The following is a 27946-nucleotide window of genomic DNA, read 5'->3' as shown; positions in this document are numbered from 1 at the left end:
ATCCTCACTTTGCAGGATCAGTCTGTGCATGGGTCCTCTCTCCACATTTCCTTCCAGGAGCAGATGGCACTGCAAACAAAGGAACAGCTTCTGTGCATCGACCAGGACATGCTCTGGCAAGTTGAACTATGGCAAGAACTAATTGTAGAAATTAAGACTCTTGGGATCATCAGACCTTCTCTGCTTGACTTCTGCTTCACTATTTCATGGAAATAACTGGTTTGCTTGAGGGAAAAAAGAAACCCAGAGCTCTGTGAGGCCTGGCAATCTCTGGGTTGTCCCATCTTGAGAAGATTGGATGTGTACTGATCTGACCTGATCTGAAACTTGCCAACACAATTAGTGTTACACAGCATATCAGGAGGAGGGAGGATAGTGTGAAGATCCATGGATGAAGTTAAACAATCTGGCTCTGCAGAGGTGGCACAGTGAGAGACGGTCCCATGGCACATGCCTGGCTGGGGAAAGCGGGCACCTGGCCACAGCAGCAGAGGGGGAACGTTGCGGTGACCTGAGTACGTCTGCGGGGTAAACACAAACGAACAAGCCTAAGAGCTGCCAGGAATGAGGTTGCTCCATGAGAGGTGCCGGACGTGATAGACGGGATACGTGGTGGTGTCAAAGGCAGCTGCACTCGTTAAGACGCGACAGGGACGATGCCCAGCCCCTGGTCCCTGACCGGGCTGCGGGCTTTCGCCAGCAGTGCCAGCGCCGCCATCGCCGCTCGGAACGGCTCCGCCTGCACGCAGCACACGCGGCTCGAGGGCCGGGCCCCGCTCCCGCACTGGGTCAGCGGCACAGCCCCGGCCCGGCGCCCGCTCCCGCCCCGAGCCGAGGCACCGCCCGCGACGCGGCCCCGGCGCGGCCCGGCCGGATGTGAGCGCGGCGCCGCTTCCTGCGCCCGCAGTCCGCCCTCTCCCTCCCCGCCTTGGGTGGTGCCGCTGCTTCGTCCCCGCTCCAGGCTCAGGGCGGAGGCGGCCGCCGCTCCCTGCTCCGCTCAGCAGCAGCCCCGATGCAGGCCATCAAGTGTGTGGTGGTGGGCGACGGGTAAGTGCGAGGGACCCTGGGCCGGGCCCGGCGCGGAGCCGCTCCGCCGGCCCGGGGGGATGTCGGGCCGCGGGGCGGGAACGGCCCCGGCCCCGCCGCGGGGTGTGGGCGATCCCGGCGCGGGCGCGGCTCGGCCTGAGGGAGCGGGGCTGGCCGGGACCGGGGCCGGGGCCGGGCCGAGGCGGGCGGCCGGGGCCGGGGGCGAGCGGGTGGGTGGCGGCCGCGGCTTCCTGCTGCTGCCGCCGGCCGGGGCGGGGAGCGCGGCGCGGCGGGCCCGGCAGCGGGTGTGCGGGACCGGCAGCCGTGCGGGGCCCCGGGCCGAGCCCCCGTCGCCGCGGGGCTGCTGCTGCTCCGGGGCCGGGCTGCGAGCGGGCGTTCCGCCTCGGTGCGGGCAGCAGCGGCCGCCGTCAATGGACGGGCTGTGCTGGGCTCTCCGGGCCGCTCCCTGCGCTGCCGCTGCTTGTGCTGCTCTTTCATCGCCGGAGCCGTCCCAACGTCTTAAAATATTTGCTGTGGTTTTAATTACATGAGAAAATTGATACTGACTTGAAATACTTTTTGTGAAAGTAACAAACTTACTACCTTTTACTACCTTAAGAGTATGATTTTTGACTTTTGCAGTAAAACTGAGTGAAATGGACCCAACTCTATGCAGATCATAAATGCATTTGGGCAGAAACTGGTTATTTGCCTGCAGATAGCTGGTCTTGTAAGGCTCCTGTCTAAAGGAGACAGATAGGCCCTTGAAATACAAATAGTTAATGATATACTTGTCTGTAAAGAGCTGTTACACCTACAGGATCTTAATAAGGTCTTACCTGTATGTGAAAGTTGGAATGCTTTTTAGAATTGAGTTAACCCATAAGTTTCGCAGTTGGATTTCAGTGCAAGAGGTGCTGGAATTGAGAAAAGTTTATATGTTTGGTATTTTTTAATATTCTCCACGATACTGTTTCTCTCAGCTCAGAGGAATTCTCTCTCTTACTGGATGTCAGAGCTCAGGGGAACATCACAGGCCAGCTGGAAAACAAGACTTGTCTTATGCAGTTTGAGTTGGGTTTTTTTTTCCTTTAGGAGAAACAAAAATCCCAGTGTAAACTGAGCATAATTGGTATCACAGCAAACTTCTGTAGATGACAGAGGAGTGAAGTGTAGCTAAATGGACTCACCACAGTGGTCTGTAATTTCAGTGGTGCCTTAATTTTCAAGGTATTTAGTGGGGAGGGGTTGGTTTGTTGATTTGTTTTTAATGATGTAGAATCCCTAAAAAGGCAGCTGAGTATGGCTGAAAGATAAACCTTACAGTGTGCCAAATTTGTTTTGACTTTCTGTGTAAGATTTGGAGTGATATGAACATGAAAGTGGAATCTCAATAAATCATTGTCATAGTAGTGTAATTCTTTGATACCAGATAGGATAGCTGCAAACTGCTCTTTTGATTATATTGAATTTAAACCAAACAAAATTGCTTTTCTACTATATATATCTCTCTATTTAAAAAAAATTATCTGAACTCTGTATTTACAGTGCTGTAAATAAATGTGATGCATCATGTTTGGGTGGGGAAAAGGCTCAGTCTACTTCCTCCTCTAGAAGTGAGAACTCAGCACAAACCAGCTGTATAATGTTCAGTAACTCATTCAACAGAACAGTTCTTTGGGTCATTTGCTTTGTAAACCATCCCTCTTCCTAACATTTTTGTTTTTCTGTGTCTTGGAAGTGTGGGTGGTGTAGTTCTACCTGACTTTTCTACATATGTGTGAACAAAATACAGTAGTTTAATTTCTTTTCCTTCCTCTTCAGTTAGAAACAAATCTTTCTTAAGGTTTTTTTTTAGGTACTGTTGCTCATTTTTGGCAGCTTTGTATGAGAATGCTCTCTTCACTGTTTTCTTAAAATGTATTTAACTATTTGTGTTCCTTTGTGCTATTGATCCTTCAAGAGCTCCAGCATTTCAGGTATTCTAGGAAATGTGTTTGGCTTAGATAAGGCCAAAGTTTTAGTGTTCCTGTAAAACAATGCAGGTTAAAGATTTGCTTATGTAATGTAAAACTTGGGTATTGTTTTATGTACCCTCCACAAAGATCTGCTAGGAACAAAAATAAACAAAGCTTTAGAAGTACCTGTGGTTATTTTTAAAATTTGTTAATGAGGCAGCTGTTCCTCATATGTAACTCACGTTTTGTCCTTAGAGTTTTCATTACTGGATGTTTAGACAACTGTACTAGAGAAGTGTGACATGTGTGCTAGTTTGGGCTATCAAATTTTCCTCTTTTTCTTTTTTTTATTTCACTGTGGGGATTGTTTGGGGGAAAATAAATGACAACTGTTGCTTTGAGCTGTCATGATGGAGAGCAGGAGGAATGTGCAGGACAGATGAAGAGCAGCCACTGGAGTAACTGCAGGAATTGCTGTTGATTGACACTTGAGAAGAAGCATTGCTGGAAGTTATTTTTAGCAGCTTTTGTTTTCACTCCAGAAAGGCAGCTGTTAAGTGGTAGAAAATCTCTAGTGATGTTGTGTCATGTTAGGAGAAGTTCTGTGTTTTGGAGAAATTACCAATTATTAGATGCCACAGAAGCTGTCGCACTTCATGCTCCTTTGTAGGCATCTTTTAATTGTGGCAATACTTAAGAGCAGTAATTCAGGAGTCCTTGTTTGAAATTTTGCTTGATTTGAGGCCTTGTCTGCTAAAGCTGTGCTATTTTTTTTTTTTTTTGTATTTCCTTTGATAACTGGGAGAAGGGGAGGGCATGTGTAGGGGGATTGGCTTCTTACTGAGGGTAGTGCAGTGTTTGTGTGAGACTGAGCACCTCAGGTCCCTCCCGTGCCATCTGGAGAAAAAAGTGATTTAAAAAGTAATTGTTTTATAAGTACTGAAGAGCGTATTTGGGAGAGGGTGTGGCACAGTGAGTAATAGAGCTTATCTGAGAGCCTCATGTAGCTAAAGCTCCTATAGCAGCAGCACTGAACTCTTGATCTGAGGCTGGTACTGGGAAATCTCAGATGTTCCAATGTCTCACCAAAGACCTGGGCTGTTGGGCATCATGTCTGCCAGAGAGTTTGGTCATGTGCATCTGAGAAAGAAAGAAAGAAATGGCTCAAGCAAAGCCTTTTATGAGGGTTACCACCTGTTTGCAGGTAAAACATGGCTCCAAGGAGCTCTGCTACTGTGAGGAAATTTCATAAAACTTGTTAGCATAACTAATGAGAAGATATGTTTTGTTTTTAGGAATTAATACATATGTGGTTATATAAATACATTGATTCCTGCATGCTCCTTGGAATCAAAAAGGGACTCAGTGCTGTCTTTTGTTAAGGTAGTTTTGTTAAGCATTTAAAGCTGGATTTCTGTAGGCCATGTTTTTAATGACAGTCAAATGTTGCTAGTTTCATTTATGTAATAGTGGGTGGACAGAGCTGTGATTAAGTAGTTGCTAGAAATCTTATGACTAATCTTGGTGTTATTTTAGATTCTTAGTTTCAGCCTTTATGTACAAGAATTTAAACTCTGCCAAGCAGTTGGAATTCTCTTTAAGGGAATTGCTTTATTACAGAAATCACTAGTCTAAAAAAGTTGATAAAGCACTTAGAGGATGTACTTTATAAAGGTAGGCATTAGTGTTTATTTTTAAGACTGGTGACCATAATGATCTGATTCGTGTGGCAGTGAGCCAAAAGGCAAGGAAAGCAGGAAACCTGGATGGAGTAAGTCTGAAATGGGGTTGTTGAACATGTTTTTTCTTGTTTAAATGACTCTGGCTGACTGGTGCTGCAGAAACACACTAGAGGCACTTCTAAACATGGAATGAATTCTCTCACCACCTTCCTGTGCTATTTTGATTAGCCAGAGCAGACTTGGGAGTTTCAGTGCAAGGTGGGCAGAGGAGCCTGGATTCATAGAACAGTTCTCCATCTGCTGCTAAAAGTGTTGAGTTCAACATTAATGTGGTGGAAGCTCAAATTACCTGTAATGACCTTACTGGAAGCTGAAGAGTCAGCCCAGACAGGTTCCAGAACGTGTCTGTGCCTCGAGAGATTTCCCAAAGCATTTGGCTGTTGCTCTGCCCGGGATCCTGAAGCTTTTCCCACCTGTCCTTTGTGAGCTGGCCCTGCACAGCCGGCTGTGTGGTGATGTGAGAGCAGCTCAGCAGCACATCCAAACTGATCTAACTCAGCAGCAGGCAGCTAAAATAGCAAGTTGTCCTTCTGGGGGAGGAATAACTTTCCTTAACTCCTTGTTCTGGCTTGTTAGAGTGTTAGCTCAGGATCTAAGATGGGATCTCCTCTTTTGACAGCTGTTGAACAGGTATCTGTGTGGTGAACTGCTCCTTGATTGTTTCCCACACACATTTTTTTTTTAAAGGGTAAATCCATCTCCTTCTGAGCACAAGTGTATCTCAGACCTTTTACAACAGGGGAATGTTCAGAGATTGTCCTTAATGAGAACAGAATTAAATGCCTCCTTTCATGATGCTATTATAGCTTGGTAAAAAGAGTGTGTGCTGAAAGGAGAAAACCCTCAGACTATGTGAGGCTGGTGTCTTAGAAGCAGGTGAGAAAAGCAGGGTGGAAAACTGCATGCTATGATCAGGGTTGCAGCAAATAGAATGTTATGCCAGGTATTGGCTCAGAAATGTAAAGCAAATTAAAGTTAAAAATGGGTGTGAGGACAAAATCTCAGATAATTTTGCACACTGAAGCGTCTCTTCCATAGCTCAGGTATTTCAGGTGTTTTCAGAAGGTGCTATCAAATACCTTCTTGGGCTAATGCAGTGAGGAACTGCTGAGAGTTGAATGGAGATACTTTAGTTCGAGATTGAGCTGTGACTTAGAGATATGACACAGCTCGAATTCACTTGTGAAAGATTTAGTTCAGGAGGCTCGTGAGTCAAACCTCACACTAATGGCACGATCATACTTGTAGGTGCAGCAAGGTTTCAAAATTGCTGCTGACTGGCTTTGAGCAAATCGCTGTAGTGATAAAACATCTGCAAGACAATGCAGTGTGCCCTGCCCAGCAGCAGGAGGGGGTCGGGCTGTGAGGCTGTGGCAGCATCCTCGGAGGGAGCACAGTCAAAGGATTATACACTGCGAGTGGGAATCCTGCAAGGAACCAGGCTGCAGAGTCACCAGCACTCTTTGCTATTTTAAGAAAGAAATAAAGCCCAATTTCAAGTTTTCCAACACTTAATTGAAACTGTAACAAAAATTGAATGCTGTCCTTAATCATATGTTCGACTCCAGATAAGATGTGGGGAGGAGGGTGGAGAGGGAACGAGCTGGCTGCCAGAGTTCTGAAGGAATCCTGGAACAGAGCCTTGTCCTGCCCTCATTTGAGGCTCTTGTGAATTAGATCAGTAGGAAGAGTGTTGGTGTTCCAAGTGTTCCAGTACTGGAATGTAATTTATCTGTAAATCAGTTAATGAAATGTTTGAGTAGTGGGTGCACACATGTGGGGAGTCGCTTTGCAATAGCAATAAATAACACGAGTTATCATTTGTATTCATTCCTTAAATACTCAAAAGTAATGATGTGTTGAGCAATTATACTTTTCAAGCTTTAACTTCACTTATATGCAAGCATACGTTTTTCTGGAAAAGATTTGGAATTGTGTAAGGGTGTCTGGAAATTCTCAGGTTTTTTTAATTTCAGAGCATTGGAAGAAGGCCATCTTTCTGAGTATTCAGTCAGGTGACTAAGAGATTTAGTAGTCTAATTAATACACGTGGATTTGTTGGGGGGTTTTGTGACTAAAAATGAGCAAAATTTGGTGATTTATCACTTCACAAAATGGATGTTTATACTAGGGGTGTTTTCATTGTCAGTAATTGCAAAGCTGCAGTCTGTCAGCTGTTTTCCTGCACAGTAGTAGTGACTGGAGTTGTTCAGTTGTCCTTGAGTGTCTGGATGTAATTAGTCTTCTTCCCCCTACAAGGTATATTATTTCTCGTTATTCAAGATGAATGTGTTTTACATGTGAACTTTCTCTTTTTGCAGTGCTGTAGGTAAAACATGCCTACTCATCAGTTACACAACCAATGCATTTCCTGGAGAGTATATACCCACGGTGTAAGTACTTATAAAATCCAAAGAACTCATTTCTGTCAGCTTCTCAATGCCTGCTGCCACTCCAGATTCCTTACCTGAACTGTTTGAATTGGCTGCAGGCACCCCTCAGGTGTGTGTAAGGAACACTTTGAGCTTTTACTGCAGCACAGTCACACCAGTGCTTGCTGATGGTCCCTGAGTTTTGGCTCTGTACCCTCTGGGCCTGGCAGAGTAGGGACTAACATTTGCTAACATTTTACCAGATGTTGTTCTCTTCCAAAATAGTGTGTTTCTGTCTCTAATGTCATTCATAATAAGCTGTCCCAAGGCTGAACAGCTTGTAAAACATTATATCATAGTCAGAAATAGTTGTCTTACATGGCTGGTGATTTTTTGTTTATTTGTTCCTTCCACTTTTTGTGCTACTGCCAATCCTGTGCTAAGCCAGCCACGGCTCTTTAGTTCCTCAGGCGAGGCTGTGGAGACTCATTTATTCTGCTGCTTCCCTTTTTCTTTCACATAAGGATTTGTCAGTATCAGTATTAGTGCAGTTCTCTTTTCCAGGGCCTGCTGGGGGTGTTTTATACATATGCAGCCCTTTTTAGAGATGTCTCTCTATTTTCATCTGGTTGTGGCACTCTCTGAAGTATTGATGAGCTTTTCAGACAATAAAATACATTCTAATAAGGTTTACAGATGACTTTTGTTACCTGTCCAAGGTTAGTTACTGTTGTTTCCTTTCTTTTGGTCTTAAATTCGAGATTTTGCATTGCAGTGTCTTGTGCTCCCAGTGAACTTGGTTTAGCCTTAATGAGTCATTAAAACATTTGCACCCACAGCAGTGATGAGGTAAAAACAATCCCTCCACTGGCCCCTGTTATGAGCTTTGATATTTCATTGGAGGGGGTTTTGATTAGCAGGATTAATTAGCTTTTTACTTACCTACTGTTGTCATTAAGGATTCCTTGTTTGTTGCTCCTGTATCTTCTGTTCTAAATCTCACACCATGAGACAGATTAACTTGCTGAATGTCCCACTAAGACTGGAAAGTGCTAAATACATCACCAGCTTTCCTGAACTCACTGGGATTAACACTTCCTTTGGAAGAGCCATGACAGAGATCACTTCTACTCAGACTGGACCAAGTCTGTTGTGTATAATTTTTTATTCCATTACCCAATATCATGCTTGTTAGGGGAAGAACAACTTTACTGTCTCTGGGGAGCCAATGGATGCAATGAAAATGTTCCCTTCCCCAATTTTCCCAGATTTTCGCTCTGTGAGGGAAAAATCCTCAAGTGCCTTATTTTACTGCAAGCTAATGCAGTTAACTCTCTGTTTATTTTTAGTTTTGACAACTACTCTGCCAATGTAATGGTTGATGGAAAACCGGTCAACCTGGGTTTGTGGGACACAGCTGGTCAAGAGGACTATGACAGACTACGCCCACTCTCCTACCCACAAACAGTAAGAGCTGCAGGGTGGCACAGCTTTGGCTAACATAAACATTCTTCTTTTTCAACATACAGCCAACATTGTCACACCTGGGGCTGCATTTATTAGTAACAGTGATCCTCTTTCATTTCATGTGCTGTAGCTGTAATTTATAATCTCTGGGTGTGCAGTTGTAAAAAAAAAGTTAGAATTTGCATGCCCTGTGTATTTGTGTGCACAGATACACTTGTGTTTGCACTTGCTGGATTTTGTGTAGCTGCAGCCTCAGAATTGTCTAGAATGTTTGATTTAAAATTAAAAAAACACTCCAGAACTATCTCAGAGAATCTTGGTCAATAGTCCCCTCAGCTAGTCCATTTATTTTAAGGTTAGCATGCCTGCCAAAGGCAGGGTTTGTTTTTGGTTTTAGGCGATGTTTGGCTGCAACCTGACACTGTCACTGCTAAGCACTTGATATTGTTTAGTCTATGTGAAGATGTTCTACATGTGAAAGAGGCAGCACTGAATGAAGAGATTATTGATATTGACAGAGGCTGTGGTGTCCCAGCTTTCCAATGTACTTGAGCCCGTGGTTATTTTATTGCTTGCTGTACTTTGTGCTGTGACATCAATACAAATGTGCTTCTGTCTTCCCTGTGTGCAACTGGTAAAGTTCTGCCTGCATCCTGCATCTTTCCATGTTCAAGGAAAACACTGAAGTGATCTACTCCTCTTTCCAGTGTGACTTCAGCTGTAGTTAATCTTCATAGAGGTGGTTTTGTAATCTGTTTAGAGCAATGGCTCTTACCTGATGGAGCTGTGCTATGAGTAAAGAAATGGTAATTTGCAGCAGTTTTTTGGCACTGATTACTCTTGCTGTTGACTGTCAAATATATGTTAAAATGCTACTAATGAAAAATGCAAAATTGTTTCACTCTATAACATATCTGCTCTCTCGAATAATGTGAATCTTATTTAAGGAATTCTAGTGCTATTTTCAGTAATCTGTCCTTAATTCACAATTTTCTTTAATTCACTGGTCACTAACTTACAGTCATTAGGCTTCCCCATCAGTTGTGATACACAAGATTGATATGAATTTGCCAGTTGTGGGCAACTGTAGTTGAAATCATAGAAATGCCTGTATATTTTAGAATGAGAGACAACTGAAAGCTATTTTTTGTAATACTTAGATATTTATAGGATATTAAATCTTCAGTTTTGCTTAACATCATAAAAATATTTTCAAAAAAGTAGAGGAAGGTATGATGAAAGATCTCTAGTAGGGACTGAGTGTCTGTGACAGAGGGACAGAATGCACATGCCTGTCTTCAGCCTGCTAAAAATTGTGGCTTTCTGGTAGACTGCAGAAGAATTCCTTTGTCAGTGCAGGGATGTATAACTGTGCAGCACAGGTTTGGGGTACTTTCAGTTATTTGGATTGCTTTTTTGCAGTAGTAAATGAAACAGGGTGGTAAATCTTGAAGTGAAGAATTCTTCAGATTTCAGACTTGAGCAGTATCAAAGATTCATCACCCCCACAGAACTAACAAAAAGCACAGAGGAAGAGAACAGTGGTGCTGACGAAACCTGACTTTTTTAGGATCTGTGTTTAGCCTCCCTTTTCCTTCACTGTGCTATTTAAAACTCAGCCCCTGCATGTACTTGTGGCCCTCCTTTCCCTGTTTGTGCACCTGAAGGATTTTGTGGGCAAGGTGAAAGCAGCAGGTGCTGGTTACTTGGGCAGTGTGTGCTGGGATCAGCCACCCAGCAGTTAACAGCTGGTAACTTCACAGTGAGGGCTTGGCATTAATTTGTATCTCTTCTCAATCATGTTTCTATTTTATTCCTTAAAATATGCAGGAATTTAATATTTTCCTTAATGCATTTAAAACCTACTACTATTTCCAAATATTTGGGGAAGGAAAAAGTTGGGACAGAAACAGTGGTCAGGTGTGTTTCCTCAGGAGACCAAACCAAAGAGAAGTTGTTTGTTGGGTGCTTTTCAAGAGAGGTTTGATCTTGCAGGTTTCCCCTGACAGTGCAGAACTGGTTTCTGGGGAAGGCTGGGTCTGCTCTGGCTGCTGCTGGTTGTGCTGAATTACAGGGCAGCGTCTCTCTTAAGAAGAAAATCCTCCTTGAGAATATCTGTGAGCAGAAATTGCTGACTGAAAACATTTCCCTTAAATCCATTTGAGGAGTAACTTTATCTCCTGCTGTTATTAGGTTGGAGGAAGCAATGGTAAGAATCTATCTTCCAGTCTGACAGATCAACCTATTGCCGTATGTAAAACTTTAAATAAACTTCAGTTCCAAGTTCTGTCATCTTGTCTTGCCTATGATAGTGATAAATTGGCCCCTATTTTTATGAACAAATACTTCCCTTGGAACTATAAAAATTGCTAGATCTGAGAACTCTGTTACCAAATTTATGTGAGTTTCTAAGATTAAATATTTTCTTGAAAACAAATAGCTTTTCCTACTAGTGTGCAAGACACCTGAGATCTTCCAGTAATTCCTTGTGGTTACACCAAATCTTTTGATCTCTGGAGCCAGTGGAGGACAGAGTCTCCTCAAGTGCAGCCCTTGAGTCCCCACAAACCTGCAGAATTGGAAAACAGAAGTAGTGGCCATAGTATCACGTTATTTGATGTTGTTTCTTTCTTCTTCTGGGACGCTGCTGTGGAAACTTGTTGGGGTGATGCATGAACAACTGGGTTGCAAGTGCTTAGCAGTGAGATGTCAGCTGCTGACCTAACAAAATGCCTTGAAATGCAGCACAATCAACTAACACACTGCAATGCCTGATTCTGTAGCACCTTTGGTACCGGAATAAGTGCGGATGCAGAGGTAGGTTGGGGAAAGTTGGGCTTGTTTGGGAGACACCTACTGAGTTTTGGGTCATACAGCAAGTTTACATCAGCACAGACAGAGGAAATGAGTGGTGGGGTTGTTCTGAATGCCTGCAGAGCTGGAGCTTGTCATCTATGAAACCTGAATTGTGTCCTGTGGTTACTATAAACACGTGCTCTGAAGTGTTTTTACCTGCTCTTACTCAGAATCTTTTGCCTTCAATTGAAAGATGTGCAAGATCCCTAAAAATAGCCATTTTTCTTTCTGCTTTCTCATTATATAGAAAGGAAGGAGCTTTGAGATTTTTAATGACCATTTCAATCCTAATTTGATTACAGAGAAGTCCTAAAATCTTTTTTTTACTGGCATTCAGTAGGAGTGACGTTTTATAAGAAGTTCAAACAAGCTGCTTCTGATTTGGGTATGGAAACAATAATTGTAGAAATTCTTGCATGATTTTTTTTTTATAAATTTCATACCATTGAAATTGGCCTTTGCAATTTAAGACTACTTAAAAGTTGTGTATTAATAGTAAACACTTTGCAATATCCTGTACTGATGAGGTCAGTGAAGAAGAAGTGACATTTAGAGAAAAAAACCCTTGAAAGGCAGTGGTATTAGTGTCCTAGTTGCTGGCTACTGCACTAGCTGATTATAAATTTGACTGCAATCTATTTGTTATTTGTTTCCCCCTTTCTCTCTGGCTGCTTGCAGCTGCCTGGGAATGGATTTCCCACTGGGAAAGCTGCCTCTGATTGTCATGTGCAACTGTGTAGCTGACCTTGCCTTTTGCAAGTCTGGTAGAGCTGGCAGTGTCCTGGAGGTGCTGGTGGTGTTATCACACCCTGCAGTGGTTTCTGTTGGGCTGACCTCTGCCAACTTGTTTTGTAGGATGTCTTCTTAATCTGCTTTTCCCTCGTGAGCCCGGCCTCCTTTGAAAATGTCCGTGCTAAGGTAAGGACGAGCTGGTGCTGGTTTATTTCTGAAAGTTCACCATGCTGTTCACTTCACAGCAGAGCTTGGAAAATATTAGGTGCTTTTTTAAATTGTTTTTCCCACGTGCCTCATGAAATGCAGTTTGAAGAAGCAGAAATCCATTTGCCTAACCTGTGAGTCATGGAAGTTCAGGGCACATGACACACTTAAGTATGAATTGTTCCTTGATGCATTGATAACAGTAATTTAAGTGTTCAGCCAGCAAGGTGCTGAGATCACAAACAGGAGCTTTCTTTCCTTTTAGTATAGTTTGAAACAAACGAGTTTTAAAACAAATGCATATAAAAATTGGGTTGGTAGCACTTGTTCCTTGCATCAGCCATCCTTCTGCCCGTGCTCTGTGACTGTCCTGACAACTCATCTGCACAAGGAGGTGCCTCCATGGGGGAGGTGGGGTCAGGGCTCTTCTGGTGTGTGAGGAAAATACATCCCTTAATGGGCTACATTTTTAAAATATATGGAAATAGCTGTTGGCTTCATTAACAGTGATGTGCCTTTTCCAATCCTGCCCTGATGGGCTCTGATCCTCCCTCTGCCCCAGCTGACTGAGTGGGCAGAAGTGCAGGCCTGGAGGCTGCAGCTGTGCTGTTGCAGGGCCTGCAGGGGCTGTGCCCCACAGCAGGCAGCATTTTGTGTTTGTGTTGCAGTGGTACCCTGAGGTGCGGCACCACTGTCCCAACACCCCCATCATCCTGGTGGGCACCAAGCTCGACCTGCGGGATGACAAGGACACGATTGAGAAGCTGAAGGAGAAGAAGCTGACTCCCATCACCTACCCCCAGGGCCTGGCCATGGCCAAAGAGATCGGTATGGCTGCATCTGTGTCTGTGAAACCTTGTACCTCAATGAAATGCAATGTGGGGCCGGCTGGGAGCAGTGCTGCTGCAGCTGGAACTGCTCTGTAACTGTGTCTCTGCTTCCCCCAGGTGCAGTGAAATATCTGGAGTGCTCAGCACTTACACAGAGAGGCCTCAAGACAGTGTTTGATGAAGCCATCCGAGCAGTGCTGTGCCCCCCTCCTGTAAAGAAGAGGAAGAGAAAATGTCTGCTGCTGTAAACATCACCCTCCCCCACCCCATCAACCCTGTGCTTTGCTCAAACAATGGAGCATTCACATGCCAATTTTTTCTGTTATAAATTAGTTCTCTTCCATCAATTCTTGAATCAGTTGACAATTTCATGTTTTCATTTAAAATCTGATTCTTACCTTGCATCCTTCTAAGAGTAAACTGAAAAGACACACCTATGTAAAGCCTTATTTTTAAAATCCTCTTCTTGCTCAATTAATGTTGCCAAACTCTCTGCTGAACTAAGCCGTATTGTTATGCTACAAACACTAAACTGTTTTTTAAAGATTCTTCTTGAAAATGACTCTAATTTCTGGTAGAAAATGCAAAATCTCTTTCTAGTTTTTCACAGTAAGGAACAGTAACCGGGGAATTAGCAGAACACTGCTCTAATGTGTTTTATTCTGAACTCTTTTCCCAGCAGCCGTTGCCTGGTGGTGCCTCCAGCACCAGCCCTGGCAATGACTGACACCCCTGAGTCACAGTGTAAATGCTTTATCATTGGTAAGGGCTTGGTTGCAATCTAGTTCTTGCTGCTGTGATTGAAAAAAATAACTATTCTTACTGAAGTGTATCTAGTCCTTTTGACAGCATTGTATTGTGATGAATAAGTGGAATATTGGGTTGGATCAGGAGATAGTGCCAGACAGTATTTTGACACTGTACAGCTGACTTAACACTACACTGCCAGAGTAGCTCAGCAAGCATCTTCCCAGAGGTGCAGTGGTGGAGAGAGGTTGGTGTTCATGGGTAAATTCCTTTGAATTTCAAGTAGGGCATTCATGTAGGTACAATTCTGAATCAGTCATTCCCACTTTTATGTAGTAAATGCTTTTCTTGTAGAATCTCTTCTTACTGAGCAATATAACTTGTATTTTAAAACATTCTGATTGGTAGAAGTTAGCTTTTTTTCTTTTCTTTTTTTTTTTTTTTTTTTTTAGAGTAGAATGTTCAAGCATATCCTCATTTTCCTGTTATTTCTGACCCAGTAAGTTATGCTTTCTGAGGAGCTTTTAGTCTATTAATAGGTGTAAAAATCATGTGAAGCAGCTTTACACATTTTAGTAATTTTTATATTTTAAACCTCTGTAACTGACAAACCTTTCAGCCATCAGTATCTGCAAGGTCCCCCCACTGTAACATGACTAATGCAGCCAAGTGTTCTTTCTGTCACTCCATGTGCAGCATCGATTGCGTAACAGTAACTTGGGTCTGTGAGGTTCTGTAATTAGTGCTAATGTTCTGTACCTTCCAAACTGGCAGGAATATAATGTTGAACTACACCCTTTCAACCACTAAAGCGAAATTTAAAAATAAAAGTTGCAAAATTGTGAAGTTTTTACATTGATCTTTTGCTAATGCAATTGGCAGTATGTTTTGCATGTATGACTTAATAAATCCTTGAATCACAAGTGTGGTAATGTTTGAGTTTCTGAGTGAGTTTCATTCTTGTGCCACTCTGAGCACACAGTTTTGCTCCATGCCAGCAGCCCAGTGTGTCTGCAAAGCTGGCAGAGCTGCTCTGAGAACCCAAACTAAACACAGCACTTGGCAGCAGCTCTGCAGAGACCCTGCTCTCAGTGCAGCTCCTGCTGCTGCCTGTGCACTGGGCTAAAGCTGCCAATACTGGGGGGCAGGTTCTCTGTTCCACTCCCCTCTATGCAAACAGAAATGCTTTTCCTCTGATCCACTCACACTTTGTGCTTAAATGCCCCAGATTCCAGGCTTTTATTTAAAGCCTGGCTCTGTGTGTTGCTTCCCCTCCTCCAGAGTGGCTGCTGCCCTGGGACCCACAGGCCTGGAAAGCAGCTTGGTCCCTGCCTGACTTTGCTCTGACAGCCAGCACTGGTACCTGTCATTGCACAGGAGCCACGTTTTTATTCTGCATTTAATTTTGTCTCCGAGTGTCACAGCAGGAACATCCACACTGTTAATTCTCAACCACATCATACTTTACTTACATCAATTTCTTTTAAATAAATGCTGCTGAGCCTTAAAAAGGAAAAAAAAAATTAAAATAATTACACACTAGAAACAAGGAACCCATTTTTAAAAAATTGTTACAACTGGTTACACATTCTTGGCAGAATCAGAGTGGTGCTCACTAGCTGGAGCTAGAGCTGGTGACCAACATGATGCCAGGGTCTGTATGGTTTTTTTTTTTTCTTCTCATTAAGTAGTTTTAGTTTCAAATCAATAAAAGCAGTGATGTAGATCAACACATACAAAAGACAGGTAGATTAAAGAATATTGCACATGTATATCCAAGCAGCATTTAACCACAACAAGCCCTTCTCCACAACCCCGGGATCCCAGCAGAGTCTGTAAGAAAACGTAGTGCAATGACCGGGGCGGATCCGGGCCGGCCCCGCCCGCCCCGGCCGCGAACGCACCACCCTGGGCAGGAGCCCAGCCTGCAGCACAGACACTGCCTGTGCCCCCTCCAGCACTAAAACTCTCTGGAAAAGCCCAGCCTGCAGCACAGACACTGCCTGTGCCCCTGCAGCACTAAAACTCTCTGGAAAAGCCCAGCCTGCAGCACAGACACTGCCTGTGCCCCTGCAGCACTAAAACTCTCTGGAAAAGCCCAGCCTGCAGCACAGACACTGCCTGTGCCCCCTCCAGCACTAAAACTCTCTGGAAAAGCCCAGCCTGCAGCACAGACACTGCCTGTGCCCCTGCAGCACTAAAACTCTCTGGAAAAGCCCAGCCTGCAGCACAGACACTGCCTGTGCCCCTGCAGCACTAAAACTCTCTGGAAAAGCCCAGCCTGCAGCACAGACACAGCCTGTGCCCTCTGCAGCACTAAAACTCTCTGGAAAAGCCCAGCCTGCAGCACAGACACAGCCTGTGCCCCCTGCAGCACTAAAACTCTCTGGAAAAGCCCAGCCTGCAGCACAGACACAGCCTGTGCCCCCTCCAGCACTAAAACTCTCTGGAAAAGCCCAGCCTGCAGCACAGACACAGCCTGTGCCCTCTCCAGCACAACAGTCCCCGCAGGTGCTGCAGAGGCACGGCCACCAAGACCCTTGTTCATTTTATGCAATGTGAGAAAAGTACTGAAATCCACTTGTGCATGAAAGTGGAATGTGTCCTGAATACCTGAAACTGCAAAAAGCCTCCCAGTCCTGGAGCTGTGCTTACACTGCACTGGGGCTGTAGTCTCGTGTTTGACACGACAGACACGATCCATGTTCCTGAGACAAACTGTTCAGAGCTTTGAGCACAACATCTGGCATGTGGTCTGTGATCATCTTGGGACTTATTAAAATGCTGCTGAAGACGGTTTCGTTCGACCATCGTGCTGTATATTTAATATCTGAAGAACACAACCTAGGGAGAAAACACAGCACAAATCAATGGCTCTGTCAGAACTGAGCAGGCAACATGGAGACTGGACATGGCTCAGGGAGGAGCTGGAACCCTGTCACAGCAGCAGGAGGGATCCCAGGGAGCTGCAGCTCTGCCCTTCAGCAAACAGCTGGAATTGCTGCCATGAATGTCCCTGAGGGCAGAACTGCACCAAACTACACTGGGTTTAACAGGGAAAGGAGCCATCAAAATCCAAATAATCTGCTCCTAAAACTACAGAATGCAGCCTGGGCAAGGAGGGGGAGGGTATTAAACACTGCACACCCACATGGTAAATGTCAGATTTAGGGAGCAAGACACAGTGGTATCAACAAGAGACAGGCAGTACATTTAATGCTGCACATAGGATGCACCATTGTTTAAAATTAAATCCCAAATACATTTTGGGGGCTCTTGTGTGCTAGGCCTCCTTAAAAAAACTCCCATTATTAACTGTTGTGTTGTGAAGTAAAAGAAAAGAAATTAACCCAATAAAGTAGAAAAGCAGCCATTGGGAAAACTTGCCCAGGTCTGAGGTGTTCAAGTACCTAACTTGGAAAACCAGTATTAAAATTGTTAGAAATTAAAGATGTGAAGCTTAAGCAAAACACTGATCTTCTGAATGGGAGGAAAGAAGTGAATTTCCTCCCAAATCCTTTCCTTTCCTCTTTGTAAGGGACAAATGCAAGTTAGAAATGCCCTTATTTCTGTTTCAGAACACGAGAGGATATCAGGGCCTGCCTGGCTTATGGGCTGTTTCAGGTTGCTTTGTCCAAAAAAAACCAACATCAACAAAAAAAAAAAAAAAAAAACCCTGAACACAACATTGCCCCAACAAAGCCACAATTCTCCCATTTCCAGCACTTTCAGCTTTCTGGTGTCTTTGTCTCAGCTTCCTGCATCCACAGAAAAGCAGCAAGTGGCAGGAAAAGCCACAGACTATGTGGGCAGACTCTGGGTGCTGGGGCAGCTGCAGCTCTGGGTCAGCATTACAGGCACTGCTGCACCTCCTTCTAATCAGCAGCACTCATGGCACTGCTCAGTACCAAAGTATTTTGGTAGCACTTCACCACTATCAGGACAGGGCAGATTGGGCAGAAACTGCAGCCTGGCAAAGCTGAACTTGCCAGTCTTGGTGTTCAAAGTCCTCACTTCAGCAGCTGCAATAAATGGGTGGGAACAGGCATAAAGAGAAAAGTGCTCAGGACTTGAAGAGAAACAGAAAGAAGCTGGGAGGCACAGAATAGAAACTGAAAACTGGGCAATGTGTAGTAGCCAAAACTGGGTACTGGAGATGCAGGTAAGTCACAAAGCTGGGAATGTGTACTCCAAAAGGGACAGGGAGCTGTAAGCAGACTTTAGGCAGACAGGAGAGTGGAATTCATCATTTCACTTACCTCCTAGAGCTGCATTCTTCAACAATGTGGATAATCTTTCCAGGCAGGTACAGATGAGGATACTGAGGGGGTGAATTGAAGTGTGGCTCCTCCTCCAGGGCGTTGTAGGAAGGGGACCGATGAACCATCAGGCTCTCCTCGGCCAGGAGGGGCTGGGTCAGGGCGTCCTGGCTCCTCCCATCCAGCTCTGTCGGGAAGTCATCGGGATCTCCTCCAAACACCTCGTACCAACACCCCCTCAGCAAAATCTGGTACTGAAACCACAGAGAACAACAGTCCAATTGAGGTTTGGCATCTCTTCAAGTAACTTATTCTAGTTGTGTGCTTGCACACACTTCATCTGAAAATACAATTAAAACTTTAAAGATTACTTTATGCACATGCTCCCCCAAATTTTGTTTGGTAATTATCTCCTTCCTGAATTTTTCCCACAGTAAAATTCATTTCAACAGTATGGATGCTAAGCCTTCAGTAATACTACAGAAAACATTACCATCTTTACCAGCTGAATTACTCCATGTGGATTCTGCTCTGCAGGTTTAACTTTTCTTACACCTGCAACTTCTAACTTCATTATCTTATTCTGTATTTATGATGTCTCTGCTCATCTCAACATGGAATCCTTGTGGGTATGGCAGATTCAGATGTTCAAAAATGGCAGTTCTGAATCTTTGAGCCCCACCTCTGTACCCCCAGCACCATCCTGCTGGCACCACACTGATCCAGCCTGTTCAAAACTGTTTCCCACTCACAGCAAAAAGAGGTGAAGAATTAACACTGTTACAGAGAAGTGCTATTCTAACAGTAATATACAAGTAAAAGTAATAATTTGTTCACCTCCTGGTACTAGTTATTACACTATTAAAATAAGAAATCTTACTGACTTTACAAAATTTAGCTGTTCGGGGTTTTGGATTTTTCCCATTTTAATTGTTTCCTTTATCAGCAAAACTAGCAAACAGATAATTTCAAGTCTTGGATGTTGTAAACTGGTATACTGGGAGGCTTACTGAATCCTAATTCCCAACAACACAACCTCACAGAATAAGAGAATAATACAATTGTGACTGAATTAAAAGCAAACTATTTTGTTCTGAAACACAAACTCTCAGCTTTAAGATCAAAAATACACACACCAGCAGTTCTGCATTAAATCTGGGACATAACTCAGGTAACAATTCCACAATTTTAACCAAGAACTGCATTTAGTTACCTTGGGTCTGTTGCAGTTTGCCACAATTCTCACTATTCTTCTCTTTAAATCCTCCATGTTGGGCATACTTAACCTGTTTAAACACACAGAACAAAGTGAAGCAAAGCCTCCCATTGTCTGCTATCAAACACATCTCAAAATATCAATTTAAAAGTATTTTCATCTCACCTTGCAACAAGGTCTTTTCCAACAATGACTGAAACAATGAAATGCTTAGTGTAATCTGCAAGTGATTTGCTAAAAAAAAAAAAAGAAAAAAGACAGTTTAGGTGTACTAAGGAGATAAGCACACTTTAGTTTTAGGATGATCATTTTAATTCAGTAAAAATACAAGTATGTGACAGCAGCACTTGCAGTCAGTGCCTCAGTGGGTGTTCAGACCTCCCTGCTGAGGGTGACAGAGCAACTTCTGTGCTGACTCTAAGGGTGTGTAGATGTCCAACAGGCCAAGGCAGACAAGTCAGGTCTGGAACATTTATTTTAAACTCTAATTTACTGAATGACAGAATTCCCCAGATGTGTTTCATTCTGCAATGCTCAGTCAAGACTGTAACTCCAGATGGAGCAAATTAATTTCAGTGGAGAGTGGGGAACATACAAACACTTCCCACAGTCAGCCCACAGCTACCAACACAGCTGGCAGCTGTCTTGACTTTTAGAGCTTAGCCACAGAACCAAGCAGCAGAAGTGTCTCACCTCAAGAGCCCCCCTGGGGGAGAGAAGGCATAACACCTCAGAGTGGGGAAGGAGTTCCTGAGCATGATGGCCAAGATAGATGCTGTGCCACCACCCAAACTGTGACCAACTATCACAAGTCTGTATTCCTGCAGACAGAAAGACAAACTTAGATGGACACAGGAAAATCTGAGGGTATTTTTTCTGACAAATCAAGTTATTTGGAAGGTAACTTACGGGGGCAATAGTGAAAGCCTGGTTTAAAATTCCATCGTTTATTAGCTTTCGATAGATGTAATTTGCAGCCTGAGTGATTCCCTACAAGAGAGCAGCTCAGGTTAGAAGGGTATCTCATCTCAGGTGTGATACATGTGTAGGTTAAATACAACACCATCACAGCACAACTTCTTTTTGCAAAGCTGGTCTTCTCTTTGACATGCTCCTGACAGGGGTCTGTGTGTAATGTACATATGAGTTACAAAGGTTTTGGGATATTTCATGAGGACACGAAGTCTGACAAGAGGATCAAACATTCTACCTTGCAGTATTTGATGCACCAAACACCAAAATAATTTGTGCAATCCTTCTGACAAGGAGAATATTCTTGTTTAACTAAGGATCCAGGTGTTTATAGCTTGCTGCTGCTGAGCTGATCTACAAAGAGCCACAGGCTGCACACACCTTATGCACAAACCCATTCTCCAGAACCTCCTCCAGGGTCAGGTCTTCACAGTCTGCTGACAGATCAGTGAGAATGTCCTGTGAACAAAGCCTTGGTCAGAGCTCCCTGCAGGGCTGTGGGGCTCATGGCTCATGCTCTGCTGCTCAGCCCTGTCACAGGGACATCACCACATCCCACCACACAGCACCAACCCCAGCAAACACACAGCACCCACAGCTGTGTAACTAGGTACTGGGAGTTCACTCATTTCTATAAAACTAATTATTGATATCAGATGGATGATACCTCAAAAGACAAGGTTCCTCTCACTGCGACCACAATGGCTTCTTTTTTGTGATCCAAGGCAACAAAAAATGGAATCTCATAGATCTGGAGGAGAAAAATGTAATTAGTAAAGGCACCAAAGTTTTGTAAGGGCAAGCACTTGTTCTCACCTTCTGGAAGCTCTTATAGAGCTCCATACTGTACTAAGGAAAGAAGCTGAATTGTCTCTTATTTAGTTAGTCTAAGTGCCTTTTTTCAATACTGAGACAGATTTACCTCAGTGGTTTTGTGGCTGTTCTGTTAAATTAGAAAAGAAATCCACACTGAATGTTTTCATTTGGCTTTGCATTCTTACACTTAGTAAATGCTGAGGGCAAACTAGACCCTTCACCCCTTGTTTTCCCTGAATGAATCACCACAGCTTGCTGAATGCCTGTCCAGATTGTTTACCTTGTTATGAAAACTGACATGGATGAAGTCTCTGTACTGCAGTCCTGTTATTTTTAGGATGGATCCAAAGTGAAAGTTGTGACGGTCACTGCCCGTTATATCAGAATCTGTTGGTCTATTTCTGCAACTAACAAACACAGAAGAGAAAAAACTTTCACGTTCCAATTTTTTTGTTTCCTTTCAAGGAATCAAACTCAGTTCAATTTGCAGAGGGCCTTCTGCCAGGAATCAAAAGTGCTTTCATTTTGCAATAGCACCAGTAAAAATTCTGATCCAAGATGTCACCTCTGCCTTGTTACAGGATCATTGGCAGAGCAAACAGTGCAGCAAGATAAGAATTCTTAAGATTACAAGCCACTGAGATAAAATACAAACAAGGAAACAGGAAATTCAATCTGCACAGCAATCTTATCCTCATGTTTTACCCACAGTATTATGTGACAATTTTTTCTCCAAGGAATTTATATTTCAGTAGACTATGAGAATATTTAATATTAAATAATTACAGAAATCATTTTTTTCAGTCACAAGTATCAGTGATCACATACAGTAATCCTACCTAGCAATATGCAAAATTGCAAAGTGACCATAAACATTTTTGAGTAAAGGGGCCAAAAGGAACAAAAAGGAGGCTGTAGGGACAGGGAACTTCTGCTAATTCCTTAGGACAGAGAAAACTACTGATAAACTTTTATTTCTATATGTAAATTTGTGCCCAAAAGGCACCTCTAAAAAGCCTCGTTTTAAAACATGTTTTAATTAATTTGATTCTTTCTGTGTCATTTTACTAAATGATTTTTTTAATCTCAATCACAAACTTTTCCCATGGAAAAAAAGCCAATCTGTGTGAGGATGGAAAGACATTGGAATTTTGTTTCTCTGAAATTCTGAAAGATAATTCTAACAGTCAAGCTCATGGACTGCCATGAGTGATATAATTTCATGCAACAAAAATACTGCTATTGTAACTATTTTATTTCTGCTAAGACTAATTAAATAGAAGGCAGCTATTGGTTTTTAAGCTCTTGGGTCAAACCTACCAGTCACCATTGAGCTTACAGAGTGCAGTATATGGGTTGGTGTACAGGTAGTAGGGCCAGCCATAGGCAGCTGCAGCAAACAGCATGTAGTGAGCAGCATTCTCCAGCTCAACATCCAAATCATCTGTCTGGAAGCACAAAGGAAAGAGAAGGAAGCAGAGAAAGGGAGGAAGGTGTGTTAGGCAGCCTCAGAATAAAACTGAACACAGGCTAGTGAATATCAAGGCATGATGAAATACACATTACCCAAAAGGAAAACCTCAAGGTCTAAGAGGAACTAAAAATAGCCACTTTGTATTTCAGGAAAATGTCTGTGTTTATTTTATTTATGTCTGTGATTTTTTTTAACTCAATGATCTTGAAAAGCTCTCACTGAATCAGTTTCTTCCAATGCTGATACATTGATAAGCTCAATGCTGAAAACATTCACTCAAATGTGTTACCTAAGGATGTCCAAGGGAAGGCTAAAGAGTCTGCAGCAGATCTCTCTGGTACAGACTTTTAAAGCACAATCCCATCACACTGGCTGGATTCAAAAGGAAGCTGACAGAGATGCACTAGTTGAGGTACAACTACACACATCTATGAAACACAGGCTAAAAGGAGGGGAAAAAATTTACAAAGGCACTTTTCCACTAAGACCAGCAAAAATCAGTTAGCAAACTAACTCACCACCTGCAAGCATTTAAAAGGTGCTATTTTTGCTTCTTACCTTGTCTGGGTATTTGCAGCAGACAAACAGCCCTATATATATACTAGAAGATTACCATCTCAGTTCTATGTAAACAGCACCAAATATTCATTCTCCCTCTGTGCCTTTTCTCTCCCAACTGTTCAATAATGAACAAATGTCCTAAACGATTCCTTTTTTTGCACTTAATTCCCCATTCAAAATTCTACTCATGCAAAAGCAGAAAAATGGTTTTCACTCCAAACTTGTTTTCATTGCATTTATTAATAACGTATATTGCTGTGAATTTTTACTGCAGTGTTTAATTTTATTAGAAGAATAAACAAAACAAAAAAACCCTCCCCAGAAAGAAGTGCATTGCAATTTGATCTGGCACCATTTCCTAGAATGACACCAGTGGCTGCACCAACCCTGTCTTACCACGAGAGAAGATGGAGAATGACACAGGACTTCTTCAGGCTCTTTGGGACAATTTTCCATTTTATCTTGCTCTTGATGGAGCAGGATCAAACCAGCTGCTATGTCACTTGGCACCAGATCAGTGTCCTGTACAAAGACATGGAAGATGTGAAAGCATCCCCCAGCTGCAGGTGGCAAACAGGAGCAGGGCTCCCCCCTTACTGAGAAGTAGGTGCGGAAGAGCTCGGCGATGCTGGTGAAGGCCACCCTGTGCTCATCATCCTGCACGATGCAGCAGCACAGCAGCCTGATCCTCTTCTCCCACACCCTGGTGGCAGAGCTCTTCACCTTGTACAGCAGCTGCCCCGACTGGCTGCTCTCCAGGTTGCGACTCACACCGTCCAGGTAGAAAGTTTTCTTCCCCCCGAGGGGGTCAAAGACAATGACAACTCCAATGATGGTAAAGACAATGATAATCCAGCTGCCAGACAGGAGGGAGGGGTAACAGACAGTGAAAGCAGACACCTCTGACAAGTGTGCAAGAAATCCCAGTTACAGATGTTGGCAGACTGAAACCCAAGCTGGGTATGGAATCCTGTATGGAGCCTGCTGCTGCTGTCCTGAGGCTGCAGCTCTTTGGGCTGTGCTTGCAATACTCTGGGCACCACAACAAGGCTTTGGCTCAGTTCACACAGGGCATCAAACCTGCAATCACAGCCCAGTGCTTTGGAAGCAGCAGCACAGAGTGTCAGTTCCATTCTCACCACCAGCTAAGTGATCAGGTTACTACACTCTTCATATTTATCCAGTTTTCTACACTCCCATTGCCCCTCTTACCCTTTCTGACATTCACTTCCTTTCCTTCACTGCAGGACATGTTCTCTCTCCCAAGGCAAGCAGCTTTTTTAGGGAAGGATACCAGCTCTCTTTCCTTTTCCCATACACTGTCAAGCTCAGATTAGTGGGGAGGCACCTTTACCTTGCAATAACTGTCCCAATGACACCATTGATCACAGTCTTCTCACACTGCACACTGTTGTCTGACACCCACACAGCTCCTACAACAGCCCAGATGAATTCAGGGAAATAGAGAAGCAGGCGAGTATAAAGTATTTTGGGAAGTGATTTTCTTGGGCCTGGATTAGAAATTGTTCCTGAAATCAGAGAGAGAATTTAAAATAAGAACTGTTCACGAATGCACCTTGACTACATAAAATCCTATCTGGAAAGAGGAACTTTCTGCATTTTAGAGAAAGTAAGAAACATAAGTGAAACTATAAAGTTCTCCCATACTAATGGAAAGCTATAATTGAAGCTAAGGAAAAGAAAAAAACAACAATGGATTTCTAGCTGTGATTCTTAGAATATACTCTGCTAAAACCCAAAACAACTCCAGCCAGAGACAGTTCTGCTCTGAACTTGAGGCAGCAGTGCTGTGCCCCATGTAAGCCAAAGCTGCATCCAGGAGCACTGGCTCACCTACAGCTCCTTGTGACTCTTGGGGCCTGCTTTTGTTATTCTTTTTAGCTTTTAGCTGGTTAATATTTCATTTTCAGATGCTATTTTGCTGGGCTACAAAGTTTTTTTAATAGAGTTAATAATAACAGGAGAACAAAACTAGGACGATTACCAGGACAAATACTTCTCAGGCTATTTTCTGTTTTGTTACCTTACTAATAAGCTCTTCATTTTAGCACTCTAAGGCAATAAAAAAGGGAGTAACTTTTGGCCAGCTCATCTCCTTAAACCAGGCTGCTCATCCCAGGGTAATGAGGCAGTGGGGTGTGCGTGCTCAGGTGTAGACAAGTAATTTGTAAAGGCTGCAGAAAAAAAACAAACTTTGGGAACTGTTTTCCAATTACAAAGTTACAGTTCACACCCAGTGATAAAACTGTTTCAAACGCCCTGGATTGAGAGTTTTCTTTTTCCCACTCCCAGGTTGCAGCCTGTCCTGCAGCAGCCTGCTTGCTCACACAGACACAATTAGATGGAATTGTGTGTCCTCTAAAGAACTTTTCCTTTCTCAGCAGCAGCCAGGGTGTGAGGCTCCAGCCAGGCTCCCTGTTGGCATCACCAATCCTCAGGGCAGCACAAGGGCTGCTGCAAGCACACCCAGACCCACACGTCCCAACCACAGTCCAACACACCTCAGCCTTTGTTTTCCTGGAGATCCAGCCTCAGAATTCTTCCATTTCTTAGTTACAATTAGTTACAATGGCCTCGCAGCTGTACTTTCATACTGAACAAGGTTCTTTTATCACTGCTATTTCCAGTTACATCCCTCACCTCTGCAGCTTTGGTTAGAGCCTGGTGCTGACAGCACCAAGGACATGCCTTTGACCCCTCTATGGCCCATTCACTTAAGAGCTGGACTGATGAGGGCTGTGGGTCTCTACCAACCCAGACTATTCAGTGAAACTTTGATATAAACATCACAGTCTGGCTGATCTTACTCTGCAAACTCTAACAAAACCAGCAGTCAGATAAAGGCCAGGATTATCATCCACACCTCTGTTCTGTCATAGCTTCTCTTCACACACTCTTAAATAAATAAGTATAAATACTTATTTACAGAAGCATAAACACTTATTTTCAGTGAGTCATGAGAACCAAGATATTAGAAACTGTGGAGTCTCATCTGTTACTCCAGAGACCACACACATATTTCAAATTAATCTTCTTAACATTGCTTCGATGATCAGGCGCCTCACCAGAAAAAAGCTTTCCTAGCAATTTTAACCCAAAATGAACCATTTCTAAAAATAATTAGAAGTTGCATTTGGGTCCTTACTTCTGTTCAGCCATACATTTCAAGCTGTTCTGCTCTATTTAACAGTACTCATTTTCAGTTTCATGATGACATTTATACAATTCACTTTTCTGTGTGTTTTTCCCCAAGCAGCCCACTGCAGGTAAGGGACTTTCACAAGACATGAATAAACCTGCCCATGCAAGGCAGAACTAACAGGATACTTCAAATAATTCTGAATACACTTCCCTAAATTCCTGCCAGAGAGGTGGAGCAGTGTTACATCAGAGATCATGCAGAGTTTTCAGGATGCTCTCATGGTAATGAACCATTAGCTGCACTGAGCTGCTCTATCTATTTATTATGTGAGGTTCCAGGCTAACAAAGGTAATACTACTAAAGCAAATATGTTAATGCTGATGGAGTTTTTCAAGTCTGACTACCACGAAAACACTTCAAATTTTTTGGTAGCTTTTAATGTCAGCTCCGGATTAAAAACACACATCTGTTACAATCCTACTAGATAAACACAAAACATAATTATTAACTGTTTACCTTGCATACTAACATACACAAGAGCAGATAATGCACATATTATGGAAGCCAGAAGAATGATGAGGCCGAGCAGGTAGCTGTGCAGCAATCCTCCCCCGGGACAATTAAACTGCCCCTTGTGAACCGTGTAAAGGACAAAAATCCCAATCCACCTGCCGGGAAGGGAGATAACAACAGTTACAGCAGGAAGGGAAAAGTGCCTTCTGCGAGGCGATCACCTGAGCGGCAGCAGCCGTGTTAATGAAAGCACTGCACCAAGATTAACAGCGAGGGACCTGTTACATAAGGAAAGTGCCAGGATAAACCACTACAGCAGGAATTACACTTCAGCCGAGCGCAGACCGAGCCCGGCTCCCTCCCTCAGCTCCCAAAGCGCCGCGGCCGGAGGACACAAAGCAGTCACCGCATTAATTACGAAACCGCAGGAGCGCTACTCGCAGCTGGAGCCCGGCGGGTGGCGGCGGCCCGAGCGCAGCGGCAGCGCTCACCCCGCCGGGCAGCGGCCCCGGGCGCGCCTTACCACACCAGCCTGACGAACAGCTCGAAGGCTCCCGGCAGTACGAAGTCGTCGCTGCCGATGGCCCAGCGGCGGCCGAACAGCACGAGCCCCGGCATGCTGCGGGTCCCGCGGGGCCCCTCACGCCCCCCGCCGCCCTCAGGCCTCACCGCCCGCCGGGGCGGGCACGGCCTCACGGCGCCGTGACGTCACGCGGCCCGGCCCCGCCCCGCGCACATCGCCCCGCCCCGCCCGGCCGCGCATGCGCCTGGCGGGAGAGCGCGGCGCGGCGGAAAAGGGCGGTGGCGCTCAGAGCGCGTGCGCAATGCGGCCCAGTGGGCGGGGCGGCACCAAACCGTGATGTCAGTTCCCCATGACGTCACGCCGCCCCGGAACAAGACTCCAACGCGGCTGCTGAATGACGTCACAGAGCGAGGCGCGGGCACGGCCCTGCGCTCCCTCCGCTGTCCTGCACTAACCGAGATAACGACGGCAAATTAAACCCAAGATAAAACAAAACACACGCAAGCACCGAA

General features: G+C 44.1%; 2 protein-coding genes across 3 annotated transcripts; one reads left to right on the top strand and one right to left on the bottom strand.

Moving 5' to 3' along the window:
* The first annotated feature begins 741 nt into the window (after positions 1-741).
* RAC1 (Rac family small GTPase 1) lies at positions 742-14860 on the top strand. Of its 2 annotated transcripts, XM_079320332.1 has the most exons (7): positions 856-1047; positions 7048-7119; positions 8448-8565; positions 10759-10815; positions 12277-12339; positions 13029-13188; positions 13308-14860. In XM_079320332.1, exons 1-7 carry the CDS (start codon positions 1013-1015, stop codon positions 13436-13438), a joined length of 636 nt encoding a protein of 211 aa, XP_079176458.1. In that variant the 5' UTR covers positions 856-1012; the 3' UTR covers positions 13439-14860. The 2 variants fall into 2 exon arrangements, with proteins under 2 accessions (XP_079176457.1, XP_079176458.1); XM_079320331.1 differs by lacking the exon at positions 10759-10815 and having other exon boundaries at positions 742-1047.
* A 518-nt stretch (positions 14861-15378) lies between these two features.
* On the bottom strand, positions 15379-27675 carry DAGLB (diacylglycerol lipase beta). Its single transcript, XM_079320321.1, has 16 exons — positions 27435-27675; positions 26915-27066; positions 24590-24764; positions 23833-24091; positions 23632-23757; positions 22521-22648; positions 21481-21607; positions 21052-21135; positions 20766-20843; positions 20322-20402; positions 20106-20233; positions 19578-19646; positions 19410-19482; positions 18197-18450; positions 16294-16781; positions 15379-15897 (listed from the first exon to the last, which is right to left on the bottom strand). The coding sequence occupies exons 1-15, from the start codon at positions 27527-27529 to the stop codon at positions 16589-16591; spliced, it is 2022 nt and encodes a 673-aa protein (XP_079176447.1). The 5' UTR covers positions 27530-27675; the 3' UTR covers positions 15379-15897; positions 16294-16588.
* Positions 27676-27946: the final 271 nt, after the last annotated feature.

This window comes from Erithacus rubecula, assembly GCF_903797595.1.
Source record: "Erithacus rubecula genome assembly, chromosome: 17".
NCBI lineage: Eukaryota > Metazoa > Chordata > Aves > Passeriformes > Muscicapidae > Erithacus > Erithacus rubecula.
This window is presented reverse-complemented; position numbering and strand designations above follow the sequence as displayed.

Coding starts and splice junctions, on each gene's coding strand:
- RAC1 (XM_079320332.1), top strand. CDS start 1,013: ATGCAGGCCATCAAGTGTGTGGTGGTGGGCGACGG. Junction 7,120..8,447: donor GGAGAGTATATACCCACGGT/GTAAGTACTTAT, acceptor GTTTATTTTTAG/TTTTGACAACTACTCTGCCA. Junction 8,566..10,758: donor CACTCTCCTACCCACAAACA/GTAAGAGCTGCA, acceptor TGCTGTTATTAG/GTTGGAGGAAGCAATGGTAA.
- DAGLB (XM_079320321.1), bottom strand. CDS start 27,529: ATGCCGGGGCTCGTGCTGTTCGGCCGCCGCTGGGCCATCGGCAGCGAC. Junction 27,067..27,434: donor CTGTTCGTCAGGCTGGTGTG/GTAAGGCGCGCC, acceptor CCTTCCCGGCAG/GTGGATTGGGATTTTTGTCC. Junction 21,136..21,480: donor ATGTCAGTTTTCATAACAAG/GTAAACAATCTG, acceptor TTTCTCCTCCAG/ATCTATGAGATTCCATTTTT.